Here is a 22,937-nt window from a genome sequence, read left to right as displayed (position 1 = left end):
TTTTTTTTTTTTTTTTAAGATTTTATTTATTTACTTGACAGAGAGACAGCCAGCGAGAGAGGGAACACAGGCAGGGGGAGTGGGAGAGGAAGAAGCAGGCTCCCAGCGGAGGAGCCTGATGTGGGGCTCGATCCCATAACGCCAGGATCACGCCCTGAGCCGAAGTCAGACGCTTAATGACTGTGCTACCCAGGCACCCCGAGAATCATTCTTATATCTTAACTTTCTCTAAACCATCAATCACATTTATATTTAAAAAACATTTGGTTTTTCATGGTGAAATGTATACAAATAGGGGACATTAAAAACTCTTACTGATAAACAACATAATGGTTTACTACCAATGGTTCTCAAACGATGGCCCCCAGATGAGCAGCATCAGCTTCACGTGAGACCATCTTAGAAATGTAGAAATGCAAATTTTCAGCTTTTCCCTACATCCCAGACCTAGTGAATCAGCAATCCTGGGGTGAAGCTGAGCATTCTAGGCCACCTAGCATTTAACTAGCCCTCCAAATGATTCTGAATGCACACTATCAAAGAAAATAGTTACTTAAACTTACCCGCCTGAGAGAACAGGTAACACCACTCGAACAAACGGAGGATCAAATGGAAAGTTATCCTAAAATGCAAATGGGCAAGTTTAATTAATTTTAAGAAAATCCTTAATACTGTATTATTTAAAAGATTTTAATAGTCTATAAAGAATGTGTGCATTTATTATCTGAAGAGGGTCATAAAAGTAAAAATAGTACCAAAAATAAAATGTAGTAAAAACCACAGCAAGAAAAAAAATGAAAATCACAGCCAAACAGAACAGTGTTTTGGTAAAGTTATGAAAAATATGAAGGGGTTCCACTTCCAATAAAAGTATATAAAGGAACCATTCCAATAATGATATACTAGGTAACTTGGATCAATCCTCTGGTTGAGAACTAGAAGAGGTGGACAAAATTTAACAATTACAGAGCTAAGATCAGGAAGAAAAAAGGAACCCCAGAGAGCAGAGCCTTTCCTCCCTCCACCCCCCACCCCCTACCTTGAGTTTTCTTTCAATTACAGAAGAGGAAGATAAGAGGTCAAGAAGCTCGGTAGAACTCAGACTCACAGTCACAAGGCTGGGGAGGTAAAAATTGGAGCTGGGGTCCACCAAGGAGAGGCCTTGACAAGTCTCCCACACTTTAGGTTGGGACCCTGAAGGACAAATGACAAATTGCCCTAACTGACAAGGAATGAAGTCTAGTTTTACATCACCTAAATCCCCGACTGGATTCAGTGGTCCTGGGCTGTTACTGCCCAAGCCAGACAGGGGCAAATGTAATCCCTCTCTGGAGAAGAATACCATCCAAGTCTTCCAAATTAGCTAATTTTTCATTTATAATGTCTACTACTAAAACTAGACAGTTACACAAGACTTAAACATGTCCAGGAAATGAGAAACAAATGACACAAAAACCATAAGAGATCAAGATTAAATAGAGTTATCAGACATAGCTTTTAAAATAACTATGCTGATTATGTACAAGGAAAGAAAAGACAAGACTGAAAACCCTGGCAAAGAACTAAAATTATAAAAATGAACCATACAGAAATTCTGAAACTTAGAAATACCATAACTGAAATCAATAACTTAACAGATGAATTGAACCACAAGCAGAGACTCAGTGGAAGAGAAATTCAGTATAGAGGAAAATAGGCCAAAAAAACATCCAGAATGAAGCCAAGAGAGAGAAAAAGGTAGAAAATGCAGAAAATAACAAGATATAGGACTGTACTGGAAAGGCTCATCCTATGTAGAGTTCTAGAAGGACATGAGAGAATGGGACCGAAGCAATATTTGGAATGTCTGAGAATTTTCCAAAATTGAAAGACTTCACAAGATTTTAAGCACTATGAGTTTTTCAACAGAAACAATGGAAGCCCCAATGAGGGAATGGTATGTTTTTGAGTTGCTGAAAGGAATTTCTAACCTAAAAATCTATACTCAATACAAATACTTTCCAAAAAATGAATTCACAATAAAAGTTATTTTCCTGTCAGGAGACCCAAGCTAAAGGAAATAAAGGATATTTTTCAGGCAGGAGAAACAAGATCCTAGACGGAAATATGGAGAATAAAGACCATGAAAAGAGTAAATATGCAGTTATGAATGAATACTAATTATAGAACAATGATGTATAGCTTCTAGGTTAAGTACAGAAAATGCATGAAAGCACATATTTGGCAGGGAATCCATGTTTTAAGTCTTTGCATTGATGAGGAAAAGGTAAAATATATATTAAATTTACATTAGACTCTGACAATGATATACATTGTAACTGTCAGGCAGTAAAGAAGAGTAAGAGAACAGTTAAGAGTAAGTACTAAGCTAAAAGAGGTGAGAAACTGGAGCAATTAAAAAAAAAAATCCAAAGAATGAGAAAAAGGAACATGGAGTAACAAGGACAAATAAACAGCACTTAGAAGATGGGAGACTGAAACCCAAATGTCAATGCAAATAGACTAATTGCTCTAATTAAAAGACAAAGATCATCATACTTTAAAAAATACATGAAGAGACATAAAAATACATGAAAAGAAGAGAAAAGAAACCTCAGCTAATTCTCAGGCTACCAAGTACAATTCTCTTTTTCAAATTCTCAGTCCTGGAAACAGATTTCCAGAAGAACAAGAGCTTTTTCTCTTTATGAACTAAAGCACCAGTGGTAGCCAAGGTGGCCAAGAGCATTAGAGGTCAGTCTCTTGGTGGTTAGGAAGCCAAAAAGGCTGCCCCTCATTTTCCTACAGCAGTGGGGTACAGAAAAAGAGTATCTCCTCTAATAAAGACATGACAGGAAGTCTAAGAGAAATTACCTTCAATTTGTATGGTCAAATAAAAGGAAACAAACAACTTATTGTCTCTTAAACCAATTTGAGGGTAAGGGAGCTAAACAAATATTTGTCTCATCCACTTATTTCCAACAAACACAAAAATATAACTAGAAGAATAAGCAACGTAATTCCAGTAACTTACTTTAACTCCCTACTTCCACCCATCCTCAAGTAAGATTCTAAGGAGCATATAACCTATGGAAATTCTATCCTAATAGGAGAGGAAGATAAAAAGCACACTTCCAGTGGTTAAAACAGATAATCTTAGATTTCTACTGCAAGGGAGAACCTACCCACATAAGATGCCAACTTAATGACAATTATTATAATCTACTTCCAAATAAACTGTAGATAAAAGGCGAACTACTTAACAGTATAATGAAGGGCATAGACGCAAAGCTTAGTAAAATACAACTTCACTTAACCTCCTTCTCTTTAGATCTTTAACTGTGTGATCCCAAATGATAAACCTTTTTAAATTGATTACATGACAGGAAGAACTACCTTCATTGTAAGTAATTCTTCAAAGTAACTCCTCCACATCAAAACCTAGGGACTCGATTCCATAAACTGCACTATGGAACTCAGTAACCAATATTTTACAGAAATAAGAGTTCCTTAAAGGGTTATAGTGGGGAAGATGAGGATGACTGTTAAAATAGACATCTGAGTTATCCTGGTATACTAACTCAGAAACTGAGAATTTCAAGGTTTACAAGGATATCATGAAGTTTTCAATTCAACATCTTGGCCTCTCAAGATAATTTTAATGACAAGGAACATTCTATTCTTGAAAAATTCACTGAATGGCTCTACATAGTTATCACTTCCTTATATTGAGTTGAAAATCACCTCTTTAAAGTTTGACTTACTAGTTTTAATGTCATGCTTTGTGTTAATCAAAAACAAAAACGAAACTGTCCACATACACAGCCCTTTAAATAGTTGAGAACAAGCTCTCATTGAACCCCTATGTTCTTCTCTCCAAATCTACAATTTAACCAGCTACATTAGGACATGGTAAGCTCTTTCAAATCCTTGCCACTATTTTCTAAATGAACCCAAATTTGTCTAAATAAACCCTTCCTGAAGTACTACCTCAGAATTCAGCTCAGTAATTCAGATACAGCTTGAAAAACCAGACCATAACTTCCTTATAAGAGCATAGCATAACAATTGCCAAACTGCTGAGGAATCTAATAGGCCCCCCACTCCCTCCCGCCCCTATCCCCAACCTTGTGTTATATCTCAAGTTCTATTTTCTTATTACTCATGACTTTCAAGTTGTCACCATGGACATCTGATGCCGTAAATACTGTTCATGCTCCTTCCTATAAATCATTCTTTCTGAGTCATACTTGCTATCCTCCAATTCTGTGAATCCTGATATTTAACTTGGTAGTTCAGTTTGCCAAGATCACTTAGTTCAGAGCAATCACATTCTTCCCAGCCCTCTTAAGAAATACTCCAGTCCTAGCAACAGCCCTTCTTTCTGGTATCAGGAGTCATGGTCCAGAAAGACAAATGCAACAGAATTTCAGCCATTTACCTCCCAGACCATCCCCTCCCTGAAGTTCTACCTAGAGTAGGAAAATATCATGAAAACATTAAGTACAGCCACAAGTCTTCCAGTTTCCTGGTCAAGAGTTCATGCTCCCTTAAAGATACCTCTTGAGAAGAAAGTGAGAGGGAAGGGACACACAGGGGGCTTTCAAAGGTTCTGATGAAAAAAAAAAGAAAGAAAGAAAGAAAGAAAGAAAGAAAGAAAGAAAGAAAGAAAGAAAGAAAGAAAGAAATAGACCCTAATTTTTTTTTTAGTATAACTGACACAATTTACATCAGTTTCAGGTGTAAGGTTCTATTTCTTAAGCTTGGTATTGGACATATGGGCATGTGATTTAATAAAATTGTTAAGATTGTTCAAGTTAAAACATTCTGTATATCAAAAAAAAAAAAACAAAACAGCTACTATCCTGGTTTAGTTTTTCATCATATGGATCAGTAAAAATGCAGTCACATTAGCAACTTCAGTAAATATATACCAGCCTCACTCTCTAGGAAGACAACCCACCTGACAACCACAAAAGTTTCTATAATAACAAAACTGAGGGAAAATACAGACATTTGACATTTGGGTTATTTGAAAAAAGTTCTATCATAAATAAGGCTATATTCCCAAACAAAAATACACACAAAAGCTAAGTAAAAAGCTTTCAGAAAATCAGTCTTTTTTAAGTATAAAGTATTCTTTCATGCCTTTGCTTTCTTCCTTCAAAACCCTTCATATCCATCTGCTCTCACCTATGCCTACCACCATCATCCGTCATTACTCCTTGCCCAGATTTAAATCAAAGCCCCAACTAGTCTCTTAGAAATCTACTCTATCTTATCCAAACCCTATTCTGATGCTGAAGACATAATTGTTTTTAAAAAGATAATAATGAAAAGCCTAACAGATCAATCATGCCCCTACCTAAAAACCTCTACTGGCTCTTTATTGTATAAAGGTTAAGATCCCAGACTCTTCATCATGGTCTCCGAAGCAGTATAGCATTCATCACAGATTTCTCCCCTAGAAAGACTGCAGGCTCTTGAAGAACAGGGATTATATTTTAGATGCCTCCATGTCCTCAAGCCTTCCACAGTCCCTAAATGCACTGAAGTCTACCTAACTGAAATGGAAAAAATAGACATATCTGTAAGACAATTGTTATATAAATTTTTTCTTCCCAATTTAAAAGAACACAGCAAAAAGAAGCTCCATATAATTCAAATATTTAACTCCTTATAACCACTTCCTAGTTTTTTTGAAACAAAAGATTTAAAATTTTCCATATTCCACATTAAATCATTACATTTTATCTAAATTCCATTGCCATTTTTCAACCTTTATTCTTAACATTTAAAAAAACTATTAAATATAACCCATAAATTCAGAAAAGTACATAAAATATAAAGGTACACCATTATATACTATAAAATATGCATCATGTAACCAGCACCCTGGTCAAGAATCAGATTAGAGCCAGTTTCCAAGAAATCCCCAGATGTCCCTTTCACAGCTTACAACTCCCTCCCTCTCACCTGGATGTACTCCCTATCCTCAACTGTATCGTAACCACATCTTTACTTTTCTTGAAAGAAATTACCCAAGTTTGAATCCATAAATCTGTGTTTCTCAGCCTTTTCATTTTTGCTCCACTAAGAAAGCTTTTTAGAAATATTTTAGAATTTTTTTTCAATCTATCCCCCAACACAGATATACTGTGTTAACTGTTTATGTAATATGATCCCTTAAAGGGCCACAGACCATTATAATATCTAAGATTTTTTTCACTCCAACAACCAGTTTTCACCCCACTGGTGGGGATACTGCCTCCACTGAGATGTGCACCCTAAACAGTATAGTTTAGTTTTACCTATTTTTGAGTCTATATAAATGAAATTGTACGAAAAATATTTTGGGGTCTGGTTTCTTTTGCTCAACATTGTGTTTAAGATTTACCCACACTTTGTACATTTTCCTTTTAATATGAATACCACAATTCTCCATTCTATTGGAATGGACACTTGGGTTATTTTCTGTTTAGTGGTATTATAAACAACACCGCTCTCAACAGTCTTGTATAGGTTTCCTGGTGTACCTAAGTACTCATTTCCTGTGGGGTATATACTATGAGGAGAATTCCTGAACCACAGGGAATGACTACCTTCTACTTTACCAAGTAATATCAAATTGTTTTCAAAGCAATTATAAGAATATACATTCCCATTAGAAGCATATGGAGACCCCTTAACATTTTCTTACCTTAAAAGAGAAGTTAAGCAAAATATATTCTATGCCTTCTTTTTCTTTTAAGATCTGAAGATCACTGTGCAAAGGACTATCAGGATCAACCCTAAGAATTACAAAACAAAAAACAATTCAAATAAAAAACCAAGAGATTTTTCTTACTAACCACAAAAATGAACCAGTTCAAGAGCTAAAACGGAGCCCCTTGGGTAGGTTTCAAACATAAAATTGCTCTATGGTCCCTGGAAAAATAAATCACAATAGCCTCTAGACTCCTTGGGATTAAATGTACAAAAAGGTCACACTATTCTAAATCCATTCCCATAAGGGGATTCAAAGTTAGCAGTCATTCTAAAGGAAAGTCATATGTACATAAATTTTCTCAAGAACTCAAAAAAAAATTAATTTGCTTCTCTAAAATTGTATCACTAGCCAAGGGGTTCAAGGAGAGAAATTTATCACAGACAAGACCAGAAAAAGCAAAATCATTCACAAAATCTAAATCTGTCTACAACTATTCTACATATTCAGCTCCTACTCAAATTCCTCATTCCAAGTATAAACTGGTTATCATGGTCAATCAGGTTATTAAATACACTTTTTTCCTATAGTTCCCAATTATCTCACTAACTCAATGAAACACTTTATCCCACAGCTGGTCCTTCTTTTTCTTCTTCCTCTTTCTGACTTGACTTATTTAAGCCCAAGAAACAGCTTGTTTTAACAACCTCAGAACTATTTCTAGAGAAACACAGTCTAAAGTTCTAAGTAAAACCACAGCATACGAGGTAACAAATTAGGGGGACAAAATTTCTGTTGTGATAGTCTAACATTACAAAGACTGGGTTAACATATAAAAGTCACTTACTTCTGCAGTTTAACATGCCAGTCATATAAACTGTCATTTATGAGTTCCACTGAATAAATCCCTGTAAAGATGTAGAACACATAGGTTACTTTTTTTTTTTTTTTTTTAAGAGAGACATTGAGGGAGGGGCAGAGTGAGAGAGAGGAAATTCCAAGCTGGGCGTGGAGCCTGATGTGGGACTCAATCTCATGACCCTAAGATCATGACCTGAGCCAAAATCCAAGCATCGATGGTTAACCAACAGAGCCACCCAGCACCTCTAGGTTACTCTTTATTTGATCTTATAACTACTACGTCAGTGTAAATGAACACATTAAATAACCATCAAAATTTTGCTAGAAATTTTGCTATTAAAACATGGAACAACTAAGCTAGATTATAAATATTTTGCCATTGGAGCTGAAGAGCTTAGGCTCTTAACAGATAATTAAAGACATCAATGAAGACGATTCTTTAATGAGTTGAGAAACTGTGAGTGGGAGGGGAAAAATTATGCAAAATCATATGTACTTTAAGACTCTTATGCACATGCAAATATTTCTATAAAAATGGAATCCCTCTACATAGTTTTATCATCTTTCTTCAACCTTCCAGGGCATCTTTCCAATTTAGTATATAAGAACTCTACTGTCAATCTTTTTAATAACTCTATAGAAATTTATTTTATGTATATACCATAACTTTGACAATTCTACCCTATATCTGATTATTCATTTTTCATTTTTTGCTACTACAAACAATGCTATAACAAGCAAGTAATTATTTAACATTTAAAAGTAAACCCATATTTAAGTAATTAACTGCACTTGATTAGGTTTCTACAGATAAACTTTTAGACTTCTAATAAGAAAAACAGGATGCCAAAACTTATTTTAATAACTCAGAATCAAGTCTGGTTTACCTTGCACTCTAAAGCAGAAATTTTTTTGCTTTTTATTCTAAGTAAGCTCTAATGATTTAGATTTGATCACTCTGAGAATTACTGAATGGATCACAAAGCCACCTTTTCAAACATATTAAAATTTGGCTCTTTCCCTTATTTTAATACAGTTAGAATTTCTGACACAATAAAAGGGAATTTTACTTCAATTAGAGAGGCTCCACAATATTTAAGTCTTATTGGGTAATAAAGAACACTCAAATTCAAACTATGAAAAGAATTTGAAAAACCCACCTCTTTTTAAAGTGATACCATAACTACATATAAAATAAAAATTCATTTTGTTTTCAAAAAATAAGGAAAAATCATAAAAATCAACTCAGCAACAGTTCTTTGTTCATACAATAATATATGTATCTTCTTTACTTTCCAAAGCAGATATTACTCATACTTTTCCCAGAAGCTAAAAATCATATGAGTTAATCCCTGTCAGTAAGAAGACAAAAAAATTGAGGTATCCATAAAAACTTTCAAAAGCCCAAAGAACAAGTAAACTCATCCTATTTTACCTTCCACATCTGTTAATAACTTAATTAAATCTGCATTTCACATCCCTAAAATAAAGTTAATAACCATTTCTGTTCCTATCCCGTTACATTATAAGAACTGAAGTTAACTATCTGAAAATTGAAAACAGCATAAGGACAACAGAGTAGATATCCAGAGGTCCTTACCTGCTTTATAACTCTGTGATCTGTATATGTCCCTGAGCTCTTTCATAAGTCTATCTGAAGCTTGCACAGACCCAGATACTGCACCCTGCAACATAAAAATTGCTGTTTACCAGGATCTACAGAGTCAAATAACTGAAGATTTCAGGTATATAAACCTGAAATGAAAGTTTACAATGAGATTATAAAAACAGATCACAACTCGACATTAAAAAAAAAAAAATCAAAGAAGTTTAATTAAATTGAGGATTATGAAGTTTCAACAGAAATATAAAATGGGGGACAAGTCTGGCTCATTTACTGTTTCTTATCATCTGGGAAAAAAAATGTCTAACTAACATGTCTAGATTACCGCGGCCTAGAACTTAGTATAAACCTATTTCAAACTTCACTAATTTTTTAAACTATTAATTTTTTTCTCTCTAGGATTTTATTTCTTAGAGCATTCTTAGGTTCACAGAAAAGTTGAGAGAAATGGGAAATCTCTGTACCTATCACTGCTCCCACAACACACAGTCTCCCTCATTTTCAATATCCCTCACCAGCAGGTACATTTTTTAAACTGATAACCCTACACTGACACATCATTACCAGTGAAATCCATAAATTACCTTAAGGTTTTTGATGCTGTACACTAAATGGGTTTGGAAAATGCGTAACGACACATATCCATCATTATAGTACCAAACAGAGTATTTTTATTGCCCTAAAAACCCTCTGTGCTCCACATTTTTCTCCCTCCACCCCACCTCTGGCAAGCACTGATCTTTTTGCTGTCTCCATAAGTTTTGCCCTTTCCAGAAAGTCATGTAGTTGGAAACATACAGTTGTGTAGCTTTTTCATCAGATTGGCTTCTTTCACTTAGTAATATGGATTTAAAGTTCCTCCATGTCTTTTCATGGTTTGATAGCTCACTTCTTTTTTTAGCAGGGAATAATATTCCATATTGTCAGGATACACCACAGTTTATCCATTCACTTACTGAAGGATATCCTGGTTCCTTCCAAGTTTTCGCAATTATGAATAAAGTTGCTATAAACATCTGTATGCAAGTGTTTGTCTGGACATAAGTCTTCAATTCATTTGGGTATACCAAAGACTGCAACTGCTGGAATATGTGATAAAAATTACGTTCAGTTTTCTGAATCTGCCAGACTGTCTTCAAAAGTGGCCATACCATTTTGCATTCCATGAGCAACCAGTATGGGTTCCTATTGTTTCACATCCTCGTCAGCATTTGGTGTTGTCAATGTTCCTGATTTTGGCCATTCTTTAATTTTTTCTTTTAATTTTAGCAATTCTTATAGCTATGTAGTATCACCATCAATTTCTGAAAATACTAGAAGGCCCTTACCATTTAAATTATCAACTAAAACAGAGTTTCACTAGTCAGACTATAAGCAAGAATATCATACTGGAAGTCTACTTTACATATTAAGAAACTGAGAAATAACATGTTCACCTGCATGCAACTAGTTTCAGTTCTTTTCCATGTTGGGATTTCTCTAAAAATGAAAATGCACCAATGTCTTATTCTAAGGCTGAATATAAATGCCAACTATTTCTCGTAAGACAGAAACATTTAGAATTCCTTAATTAAAAAAAGAACTGATCATGTAAAATTTAAAATGTTAATGGCTGCACTACACTTTGAGGGACAGGTGACAATCAGGTTCACAAAGCTATTACTTCCTAGCTTTGTGACCTTGAGTACACTACTGAATTGGTTTAAATCCTCGTTTCACACCTATAAATAGGAACAATATTTTATAAAGTGGTTATACAGGTTAAATGGGAAGGTCCCTCATGTGAAAACATTCAATAATTTGTATTCATTTTGACTATAATATACAAACTGAAAACAATCACAAGAGATAGAAAGTAATCATTAATTTAAATGCTACAAAATTTTTTTTAAATAATCAAAATAAGGGCAGAGCTAAATTTCTTTGCTCTCTTAAAAAAAAACCACACAAAACAAAACCAAAAAAACAAAAAAAAAATTGCCAATTAAATTAACTGAAGGAGAGAGAGTAATCTATCTGCTTACAACATCTGGCATCTCCCTACGTAATGATTCATTTTGAGAACCTATGCCCAAGACAAAGGTCCTCAGATGTCATCAGTTTGATAAAGAGCTTTAATACAAAGCAGTAAGTAAGAAGAAGTGTTGAAGCAAAAATGCCCCTACTTTGGGCATTTTACATGCATCATTCTCATTTATTCTTCTTAGCAATCATACAAAAGATATATATTATCCATATTTTAAAGTTGAGGAAACTGAATCCACACAGCTGTGTTTATTACCAGACACAGTGTTCATTTCACGCCCCATGCCACTTAACATAAAAGTGCTGTTAAGTCAGAAGAAAAAAAATACTTTTGGTTTGGTTAAAGCACAACAGACCAGATGGCAGCTTGGTGGAGAAGAATTTAAACTGTACTTTGTAGAGGACACTAAACTTAAATATACAGATCTCATAGGAGAATGAGGGCTTCATAGGGGAGGGGGGGAAATGGGATAGGCTGGTAACGAGTAGTAAGGAGGGCACATATTGCATGGTGCACTGGGTGTTATACACAAGTAATGAATCATGGAATTTTACATCAGGAACTGGGGATGTACTGTATGGGGACTAACATAATATAATAAAAAAATATTATTATTAAAAAAAAAGAACGGTAAGTGGTATAAATAGTCTGGAAAGGAGGTGTGAACAGCAGGTTAATTCCAGCACGTAAAAAGCAGATGAGCATGGTAGAAAGCTCACAACAGATGAGAAGCTTTAACAACAACAACAACAACAACAACAACCCACTAGGGCAACAAAACATGGCTGAATCCACAACACAGGAAAGGGTGGAAGAGGGCAGCTTAGACTGGTATCTAAATGAATTGCCCAGTTTTATATTGTTACCTATATAATTACTCAATCCCAAAAATCCAGGTTCTAGATATTTGCACATAACTTACATTGAGATGGTCTTGCCTTTGAGTCTTCCTAATTTTCTCTAGTATTGCTAAGTTTTCTTTTTCAATTCCTTCATCCTCTGACTTTTTTCCACTAATAGGCTCTTCTTCCTTCATCTCATAGTGATCCAAGTCTTCTATATCCTACATGAAAAATATTAGCTTATTGAAACTTATGCAAAAGTGAAATTATTCTTGATTCAACAGGGAAAAGAGAATGGGGAAGGGAAAAAAGCCTTTACATTCAATTCAGGTTCCTTCCTTTTATATCCTACATTTTGTTTAGAAGTTAGAAACTGAGTAAAGCATTTTAATAGATTTGTAAAGTCATAACTATTACCAAAAAAATCTATTAAGAGGAACTTTTGAAACAGTTTAGCATTAGGTATAAAGAACTTTATACTTTGTTCCAGTAATTCGACCTCTAGAAATCTATTGTAAGGAACTAATTTAAAATGTGAAGACAGACTTAGGCATAAAGATGCCTACTTAAACTTTATAGCCACAACCCCCCCCCCTACAAAACTGCATGTGCAAAAATACCAGAACAGGGGGGCGCTTGGGTAGCTCAGTTGGTTAAGCATACAACTCTTGGTCTCAGCTCAGCTTAGATCATGACCTCAGGCTCTCTGCTCAGTGTGGATTCTGCTTAAGATTCTCTCCCTCTCCCATCTGCCCACTTGCACTCGCTCAGGCTCTCTCTGTCTCAAATAAATAAAATCTTAAAAACAAAACAAAACAAAACCCCAGAGCAGGTAACTCAATTCCATGGAATATTAGAAGACCATTAAAATGCCAACATAGTATAGTTGTTTCTTCTGCATCAAATAATGAAACAACAGGGTGATGAGGATGGCAGCACGGAGAGTGGACAAGGCTGGCTGCTGTGGGTGCCAGGTTCTGTGCTTGGCTGGGTCTCTGCTGCTTCTGTCTGCACCTGGGGGTGAGGCTGAGCAGCAGCCCCAACCCAAACCTGAGAACCCACCAGGGGAGGACCCCACCACAACCCTGGGGTTGTGGGCTCTGAGCTCTCCTGGGTGACCACAGGGCCTATACTAGTTAGAGCTGTGCTGTCTAACAGGGAAGACCTTTGTTTCTTGCAGCTGCTGAGCACTTGGAATGTGGCCAGTCTGAACTCAGATGTGCTGTAAATGTACAGTCAGTCCACACCCGATTTGGAAGACTTAGTGAGAAAAAATATGAAGAGCTCATAATTTTGTTTTGCATCACATGTTGAAATGAAAATAATTTAAATGTACTAGGTTAAATAAAATGTACTAAATGGAAAAAATAATGCAATGAAAAACAAAATATAAAACTGAATATACAGAATCTCAATCATGCTAAAATAAGCACAGAAAGAAAAGAGGCTAGAAGGACAGATACTGAAATAATAATAATCTCTAGAGACATTTAGTGCTTTTCCTTCTTTTCCAAGTTTTCTGTTGTGAGCATTTACTGATTTTTATGATTAGGAAAAAAGTTAGACTAGGAATTTGAATAATAGCCCTTGGCTAACATCTTTAATCACATCGTTCTCCTTCCTCCTTTTCCATATCATCTACTCGTTTTTAAACAAATCTATGCAGAACTTTTAAAATCCTAACCTTTTTCTATTATCTTAACTTCTCTTTACTTTAATCATCAAAATCTCTAAAGGAGTAGTGGATACTTACTATCTCCATTTTTTAAGGAAACTAATTTACTGTGATTTGTAGACCAGTATAAAAACCACTTCCATCCAGACCCAGTGGTCTTTTTCTTTAGACTCTCATCTCTTCAACCCCTATTACATTCCTTTATTATTTAGACCCTGTCCATGACTCCATGTTTCATGGATCTCCCTCCCCTGATTTGTACCTTTCAGCCCCAATGTTCCATCCCACACTTATTTTCTTCAGAGTTCTCACAAATGTCCTTAGTCTGGATCTCCTCCTCCTCCTCCACCTTCAAACTGAGCCATATTCCTATCCATAAATCTTCTCCACTTGAGTATTAATGATGAATTCTGTTCTGTGCAGGTTATCTTTGTAAAACAAGATTCTCAACACACTATTCTCTGCTTAAGGCCTTTTTCTCAACAATCACACCAAATTTAAACATATTTGTCTCTAATTCAAGACTTTAAGCCATCTGCTTTTCTAGCCAACCTTGCTTTCCATGACTCTAACGCATCAATCTTATTTTCCCAAAAAGATAGCTCCAAACACACCATGCCCAAAGGTTGCTCTGTGCCCTTTTTACCATTATTTTAGTTACCTAAATGATCTTTTCTCCTATCTTAATCTGACATCGCTGAAATCTAGGCTATCTTTCTAAATTTCCCTAAATATTGCTATCCCTTCTTTATATTATCTTGCAAAGGAAAAAATGAGAAGTACACACTCTTGAGTAGAATGTCTACTTCACTGGACACTGAACCCATAGAAAAGGCTTAATGTTTTCCTGTTTATTCTACCTAAATTACACTGCATGAAAATGTTAAAAACAAACTATCCCCAAAAAGTCATACAAATTAGAAATGCTGAGAATTATCTTGGGGGCACCTAGGTGGCTTAGTGATTTCAGGGTCCTGGGATCAAGCCGTGTTGGGCTACCTGCATGGTGGGGAGCCTGCTTTTCACTCTCTCTGTACCCCTCCCCCTGCTTGTGCTCTCTCCCACGCATGCGTGCGTGCTCTCTCTATAAAATAAATAAAATTTTTTAAAAAAAATTATTTTGCTCCCAGACTCACAAAACAAACCACAATACTTCTTTAGTTTTAAGGCATTCTAAGAAGTGTATTTAGATTTAAGATTCTGCACACCAAGAAAATAAGGTAATAAACGAGAATTAATTCTAAGATCCAAAACAGTAAGAAGGTTTTAAAATCAAGACTGTGGAACTCAAATACCTTTTACATGGTCAATGAAGAGACACAGAATTTAAACATAAAGCTTCAGAGCCTGAAAACCTCTAAAATTTATATCAGTGCTTGGCAACAAAACTGGCCTAAGAATCTGCCCTACCAAATTCTTAAGATGATTTTTCAACAGGAGATACCTTCATTACCTCTAATGAGTAGTCCCTGAAATATTCTTAAATTCTCCTTTTATTTAAATTCAGAATTCTTGAAACTTAGTAGTTTCTCTTCTTAAAAATAATCAAATATGGGTTAAATATTGATTATTATTAAATGTAAATATAATTTTAATGCTAAATGTTAAGAGATTTTCTAGGAAATCAAACATTTTGCTCAAAAACATATCATTAATTAAAACTAAAGCCAGATTTTAGAAAATGTATTTATTTTCAAATGCAATGGGGTTTCTGTTATTCCATATTAACACTGAGTTATAAATGAGATTAGAGGATTACTACAATATTCAAAAATGAAGATACAGTATTTATAAAATGTGATTCTTACATAAAATACCTACTTCAGCCATCTCTTCTTCTTCCTCCTCTTCTGAAGTCACTTCTTCTGTGGTCCCATTCTGAAAAAGAAAAAGAATTTGCTAGGGCTACACAGAATAATATCCACATACTGAGGACTTAGGGACAAACTATCAGTCATCGTCAATAGAGTTCCACTAACAGAATTTACTAAAGTTGAATATTTACATTTAAATCCAGGTTTGATGTAACAAATAATATTTATCAGCTTTTTAAAAAAACAATTTTTAACAATTCAACTTGATAGATGCCTTGAGACTAAACGGCAATTAGTCTGATACAAAGCAAAACTGGAAAAAATTTTTAAATATTCTAATTTAAAATAAGAAAGCATTTACACATTTGGCTATGTATATAAGGTCAATGGCTTCTTTCATTTAAAAAAAATAAATATCCCAAACCATGGGGTCCTTAAAATATCTACTTTTTTAACTTTGAAAAGCCTGAATCTTTCCATAAATTCCACTGCCTTACATTTTAAAAGGTAAAATGTGTCATAAAGGTGTAGATGCTTCACAAAACTGAAAAAAATTATAAAATGATCAACATTTCACTAAAGAGCCATTTTTCTTTTTTACAATATGTCATTCACCACAGAATACTTCTCTACAAGACACAATTTACCACTCATTCACAAATAATCTGATGGGGTTTTAGGAAGGGCCTTCATACCTAGTTTTGGCAGAGTTCAAAAAGACAAGTTTTCTAAACCATAGCAGAGTTCACAACACAATGCATAAAGTTAGTAGGATTTTTTTTTTCCTTCTAGAAATACTTGCTGTATTTGTTCCAACTACAGCTGGTAAGGATCACTTTCTTATATAGGAGGCCTAACTTAATGGCCTCTTAGTATAGGTGTCAGAACCAGAGAGAAAAGACACATTTTTAAAAATATAATTCAACAAGGCAGCAAAATCTAACTCACTCATCTCTTCCCTGAACTCAGGAGCTGGAAAGTCTGCCTGCCAGTACCTCTCCATTCACATGCCATAGCCAGAGTACAGGTGTACAAACCAGGGGGGCAGGGGAGGCCACAGCAGAGAAGAGTGACAATTACTGAGGGCACTCACATCAACAACTGACAATGTGATCAATGGTATACCCCATCTATGAATGAGCAGATAACCAAGTATCACCAGATATTTGAAGAAAACTGGCAATCTGGAAAAAAGGCACCTAGTTGAACAAACAGAACAAGAGACCTGAAGCATTACTAATAAAGAAAAAAAAATCTAGTTGGAATCCTTGGCAGTACTTGAGAAGACAGTGTTTCCACAAAATATAAAAAAGATAACCATGCAAAGGAAAAGACAGTTCTGGGAAATAAAAAAGATTTCCTCCTCCACCTCCTGAAAAAAAAAAAAAAAAAAAAAAGATTAAGGAAAAAAAACACCTAGTAGAAGGACCAGTGAGCACAATGGATTTGAATGAACAAAACATTTATGATTAAGAAGATGACCAAACTGTGACATTCCCCTAGAATGTGGAGAAAAAGGAGACAGGCGGTGGGGAGAGGAAAGGGTACTGAAATAACTGAAATAGAAGAGTTACGGGAAATGGGGGACAGGAATACCCAGAACTAATATTCATCCACGATTTACCCATAAGATTGAGGGAAAGAAATAAGAGACAAAGGTTGTCAAGCTAAAGAAAGACTTCAGAATATTAAGTGGCTCTGAATGCCCCAAAGGAATACTGAAAAGTAAAACCCTATACACTTCACAGTTAAAGAAAAAAACCATACCAACTTCCAGAAAGAAAAAAAATATAGGAAAAGAAACTGACATCAGGCTTTTCACTTGTAACAATAAATACTGGAAGATAAAAGTGTAAATAACCTCAAAGAGACTCAATTATAAACTTAGAATTCTATGTCTAGTTCCATCGGGACAGGCACTGTATCTGTTTCTTTGCCAGTGGATCCTCAGCACCTCTTTAGAGTACTTTTCACAGAGTCAGATGTATAGATGTTGAATGAATAATAAAACAGACACTGAATATTCAAGGAATGCTCTCCACACACATTCCCAGAAATCCTTTCTAGAAATAAAAATAGAGGATGTTATTGAGGGATATATTTTCAAAGGTAGGAAGCAACCATGGAATATAAGATACAGCAATAAGCAAGGACATAACAACAATGGTTAAGTTTAAGCAATTGTTGATAATTCAGCTGAGAAGTTACAGGCCATATTGCAAACAGCGAAAAACTAAAAATAGCCCAAAGGCCACCTGAGAATGTTAAAAACTTTTTCTAAAGAACTCTTAGGTTTAAGAAGAAATTGACCCTTATGCCCCAGTAATCCAACTTCTAAGTATGAAAATGCTTGCACAGGTATCCCACAAAATATGGACAAGAACGATCATGGTAGCACACTGTTCCTTTTTTTTTTTTTTAAAGGTAGATTTATTTCTTTGAGAGAGGGAGTGAGAGAGTGCAAGCACAATCGGGAGGAACAGAGGGAGAGGGACAGAGAGACTCTCAAGCTTACTCCGCTCTGAGCACAGAGGCCGACATGGGGCTCAACTTCACCACCCTGAGATCATGACCTGAGCCAAAATCAAGAGTCAGGCGCTTAACCAATGGTGCCAACCAGGTACCCCACACTGTTCCTAACAGCAAACTGCAACCAACTCAAATGGATAAATCTGTTTTTTGTTTTGTTTTTAAAGATTTATTTATTTATTTATTTAAGAGAGAGAAGGAGGGAGCCAGCGAGAGAGGGAACACAAGTAGGGGAAGTGGTAGAGGAAGAAGCAGGCTCCCAGTGGAACAGGGAGCCTGATGCAGGGCTCGATCCCAGGACCCTGGCTGGGATCATGACCTGAGCCAAAGGCAGACGTTTAACAACTGAGCCACCCAGGCGCCCCGGATAAATCTGTTATGGTATGTTCAAAGAACGGAATAAATACAGCCATGGAAAAGAACTAGAGCTATGACTTCACACATATGAATAAATTTAACACACAATGTTAAGCAAAAGACAAACAACATACATAGTATGACTCTTAATATGAAGCTTAAAAACAGTCAACACTAAATCATACTGTTCAAAATGCAGATATATATGATAAAAACTAGGGAAAAGGAAAAGATTAACATAGAAGAGAATAATCATCTGGAAGAAGCATGCAAAAGCTTTCTAGTGCTGCTAGCATATTGTTTCTTCACCTGGGCCGGGGCTGGGCGGTAGTTCCCAGGTATTCACTATAACTATTTATTACACTAATGTTTATGTTTTCAACACCTATACAACTTCTTCTTGTGAAATATAACAAAGTAATATAAACAAAAGATGGAATCAAATCACTTAGGAAATGCAAACTATTTAGAAAATATACTAAATCTTAAAACCTATGCAACGAAGTCAAACAGCACGCAGAAGAAAACGTGTACCTTTACATGTTTGTTAAAGCAATTTAAATCACAATGGTCCAATAAACTAGAAAAGCAAAAAAAAAAAAAAAGAATTAAGGCACACACAAAAACGAAAAAGAAAATTAGATTTAAAAAACTAAAAGGACTGATTCTTTCAAAGGAGCAATAAAACAGACAAGCTTCTGACAAGTAATCATGATAAGGAAAACAATTTTAGAAATGAAAAGAGCTTCATAACCATATATTTAAAAGTACAGATGATTTTTTTTTAGAATCTAAAATTACTAAAACTGCCTAAAGGAATGGAAAAAATGAAGATTAATACATAGAAAAAAAAAAAAAACGGACCAGGCTCAGATGTTTATTTAAACCAGGGCAATTTTTTGTCATGCAGGACTAACTGGACATTGTAGGACATTTAATAATATCTCCTCTACTCACAAAATGCCCATAGCACTACCCCTAGCCAGTTGTGACAATCAAAATTATTTCCAGATGTCTCATGGGAGGCAAAATTGGACCCATCTGAAATTTTATTTAAACTGTGCTAGATTTTAGGGGCACCTGGGTGGCTCAGTTGGTTAACTGTCTGCCTTCGGCTCAGGTCATGATCCCAGCGTCCTGGGATCGAGTCCCTCATCAGGCTCCCTGCTCAGCAGGGCGTCTGCTTCTCCCTCTTCATCTCCCCCTCCCTTCTGCCTGTGCTCACTCTCGCTCTCTCAAGTAAATAAATAAAATCTTTAAATAAATAAATAATAAATTGTCCTAGACTTTAGGAAAAAATACACAAAGCTTACCAAGTCATCTTAGGAGACTACTAACCCTGATACTGAAATGAAACAAGAAGAGCCTGAAAGGAATTAAGTAAACAAACCAAACTACATTACAATCTCATTTAAAGTAGAAAAAGCCAAAAATGAAGTATGATATCCACTGTCCCTCCAGCCACCACCTATGCAGGTGCTGAGTATTTATTATGAATATAAGGATGAATTCACAATTAGTAAATTCCGTCACGTAATTCACAAATTATATCTCTACACAGGCACAGTCATGAAAACAAGGTAGATCTACACACCGTGTCCATGATATATTAAGTGAGAAACACAAGTTGCATGCATCCCAGAGAGGGCAAATTGAGCATAACGTATATACGCATCTCCATCTTCTCTCTTTCCTGAAGTTCCACCAGAATTATAGTGAATAAACACTATATAACACACAATGATAATATAAAGGAAATGGGGCTCCGAGCAGAAAAGACAATTCATGTGTGCTAACAGATGACAGTACAGGGAAGAATGGTAATGATAGAGCAAACAAGTAAGGGGATTATAAGAGGCTAATTTGTCCCCTAGCACCCTGCAGAGCCTCTAGACTCTAAGACACTGGGTACACTAGACAGCAGGAATAACAGATAGGATGGAAAACAGATCAACCAAAAGCCTATGCACAGAACATGTCCAGTCCCCAAAACACACTGCTCTCCCCATGTCCTTTTTTTTTTTTTTAAGATTTATTTGTGGGAGAGAGAGAGAGAGAGAAGAAGCACAAGCAGGGGGATCAGCAGGCAGAGGGAGAAGCAGACTCTCCGCTGACCAAGGAGCCAAACGTGGACCCTGGGATCATGAGCCAAGCCGAAGGCAGATGCTTAACTGACTAAGCCACCCAGGCATCCCTCTCCCCTATGTCCTTAACCAGAACCCAGGCAGACAGATCTACCTCAAACAGGAGACTATAAAATTTCATGCCCAAAGAAACCAAGTAGTTCCAGCCCCCATTTACTATTATATCAGAAAATAGAGGCAGGGCGTGGAGGGGAGGAGAGGGGTGAGGAGTTAGAAGTCAGCTTAAATTCCTCCTAAGGGGCGCCTGGGTGGCACAGTAGTTAAGCGTCTGCCTTCGGCTCAGGGCATGATCCCGGCGTTGTGGGATCGGGCCCCACATCAGGCTCCTCCACTATGAGCCTGCTTCTTCCTCTCTCACTCCCCCTGCTTGTGTTCCCTCTCTCGCTGGCTGGCACTATCTCTGTCAAATAAATAAATAAAATATTTAAAAAATAAAAAATAAAAATAAAAATAAATTCCTCCTAAAATCTATCAGTTGACAAGTCTTGGCCACAAAGAACTCTCAATTATCTTCTCAGTACCTCACTCAAATATGAGTAAGAAAGGAAGAAAAAAAGAAAAATATGAATAACATAGAAGAGATATTTGAGGAAAAGTTTCAAAAAGAAAAACAAGACCAAGATAAACTAGAAAAAAAAAAAAAAAACTTGGGGCGCCTGGGTGGCACAGCGGTTAAGCGTCTGCCTTCGGCTCAGGGCGTGATCCCGGCGTTATGGGATCGAGCCCCACATCAGGCTCCTCTGCTATGAGCCTGCTTCTTCCTCTCCCACTCCTCCTGCTTGTGTTCCCTCTCTCGCTGGCTGTCTCTATCTCTGTCAAATAAATAAATAAAATCTTTAAAAAAAAAAAAAAGAAACTTACTGAAGAGAAAACAGAGGGGTGCTTGGGTGGCTCAGTCACTTAAGTACCTGCCTTCAGCTCAGGTCATGATCCCAGGGTCCTGGGATCGAGCCTGCTGCTCCCTCTCCCTCTGCCCTACTTGTGCTCTCTCTTGCTCACTCTATCTCAAATAAATAAAATCGTTTAAAAAAAATAAAGAGAAAATAGAGATGCTAGAGAGGGAGAGGACAAGGGTATCAAAGTAACTCAAGGACACTTATGATTACATCTATAAATCAAAAACAGAATGCTATGAATAAAGAATACTCAGAACAAGAAAAGGCTCTTAGAATTTATGGTACATCATTGGAGAGGACCTCCAATGACCCACATCCCTCAGCATTCATCCCCTTCTATGGTCCCCTTCCACAGTCAATCTGGGCTGGCCCCATAACTTGTTTTAACCAATAAATGTGGTAGAAAGGACACTGGGCCAGTTGCAGATCTACGCCTTAAGAAGGCCTGACAGCTTCTATTTTTGTGCTCGTGACTGCCAAAAATTAAGAACCTGGACTACCTTTCTGAAGAAAGAGAAGCCACAAGAAGAGGTCCATCCAAGAAGAGGATGAGATGCCAGGTGAAAAGAAGGGCTATGTGAAGAAACACCAAGGCACCAGACAGGTGAGTAAAGAAGCATTTTGCACACTGCAGTGCAGTCATGTGTCCAAATGTCCACCAGTCCAGCCACTATCTGAATGGGCAGTGAGGCCAGCAGAAACAAACTGTCCAGCTAAGCCTAATCAGCCCACACAAATGTGAGAAATAGAATAAATTAAGTTTGGGGTAAGTGGTTAAGCAGCAAATAATCAAAATACAACCAAAAAGTTATGCTGTCCAAATAAAATTTTTAAAAATTGAAGGAAAAACGTCCAGAATTTGAAATTTAAAGAGAGAATATGGAGATAATATAAAAGATACAAAGACTCAAAGAGGTCTAAAATCCCATTAGTAGGCATTCTAAAAATGAATAAGGAAAATGGAAAGGAGGAAGTTATTACAGAAAAAAATACTAGAACACTTACCCAAGGAGAAAGATAAAGGAGCCCACATTTGAAAAGACCCATCCAGCAACAATGAAAAACAACAAAAACAAAAAACCACAACTAAAAATACACCATTGTGATATCTGAGAACACCAAGACAAACTCTTAAAAGTTTCCCAAGTTATGAATAGATGAGTAAAACTTAGAATGGCATTAGGCTTAAACAACACCACTGGTTAGAAGATAGCAGCAAAGTCTTTGAAATTCTGAGGGAAAATTATTTTCAACCCAGAATTATATATTCAACCTATTAATCAAATGCAACAGTAAAATATAATAGCAGTTAACATTTACTGGGCATTTACTGAAAACCATGCACTGTTCTAAATGATTTACATGTACTAACTCATTTAATCTTCATAGCTCCCCCCAAAATACAGGTACTACTATTTCCCCCATTTTATAAACAAGAAATTGATGCACACAGTGGTTGGGTAATTACCACAAAGTCATACAGC

The 22,937-nt window shown here is 36.1% G+C and overlaps 1 protein-coding gene across 9 annotated transcripts in view; it reads right to left on the bottom strand.

Moving 5' to 3' along the window:
* The window catches only part of UBE2Q2 (ubiquitin conjugating enzyme E2 Q2), a 71,643-nt gene that overhangs the window by 31,855 nt on the left and 16,851 nt on the right, over window positions 1-22,937 (bottom strand). For 8 of the 9 annotated variants that reach the window (XM_040642936.1, XM_040642932.1, XM_040642933.1 and 5 more), the window contains 6 exons: window positions 15,535-15,591; window positions 12,119-12,259; window positions 9,147-9,231; window positions 7,533-7,593; window positions 6,680-6,770; window positions 564-622 (listed from right to left, as the gene is read on the bottom strand). In XM_040642936.1, coding sequence (XP_040498870.1) covers window positions 564-622; window positions 6,680-6,770; window positions 7,533-7,593; window positions 9,147-9,231; window positions 12,119-12,259; window positions 15,535-15,591 — 494 coding nt within the window. Of the gene's footprint in view, window positions 1-563; window positions 623-1,108; window positions 1,195-6,679; window positions 6,771-7,532; window positions 7,594-9,146; window positions 9,232-12,118; window positions 12,260-15,534; window positions 15,592-22,937 lie in introns of all 9 variants that reach the window. The other variant, XR_005838116.1, reaches the window with a different exon arrangement.

Source organism: Ursus maritimus, unplaced genomic scaffold (assembly GCF_017311325.1).
Source record: "Ursus maritimus isolate PB19 unplaced genomic scaffold, ASM1731132v1 scaffold_27, whole genome shotgun sequence".
NCBI classification, from domain to species: Eukaryota; Metazoa; Chordata; class Mammalia; order Carnivora; family Ursidae; genus Ursus; species Ursus maritimus.
Note: the sequence above shows the minus strand (reverse complement) of the source record. Positions and strands in the feature narration are given on the sequence as shown.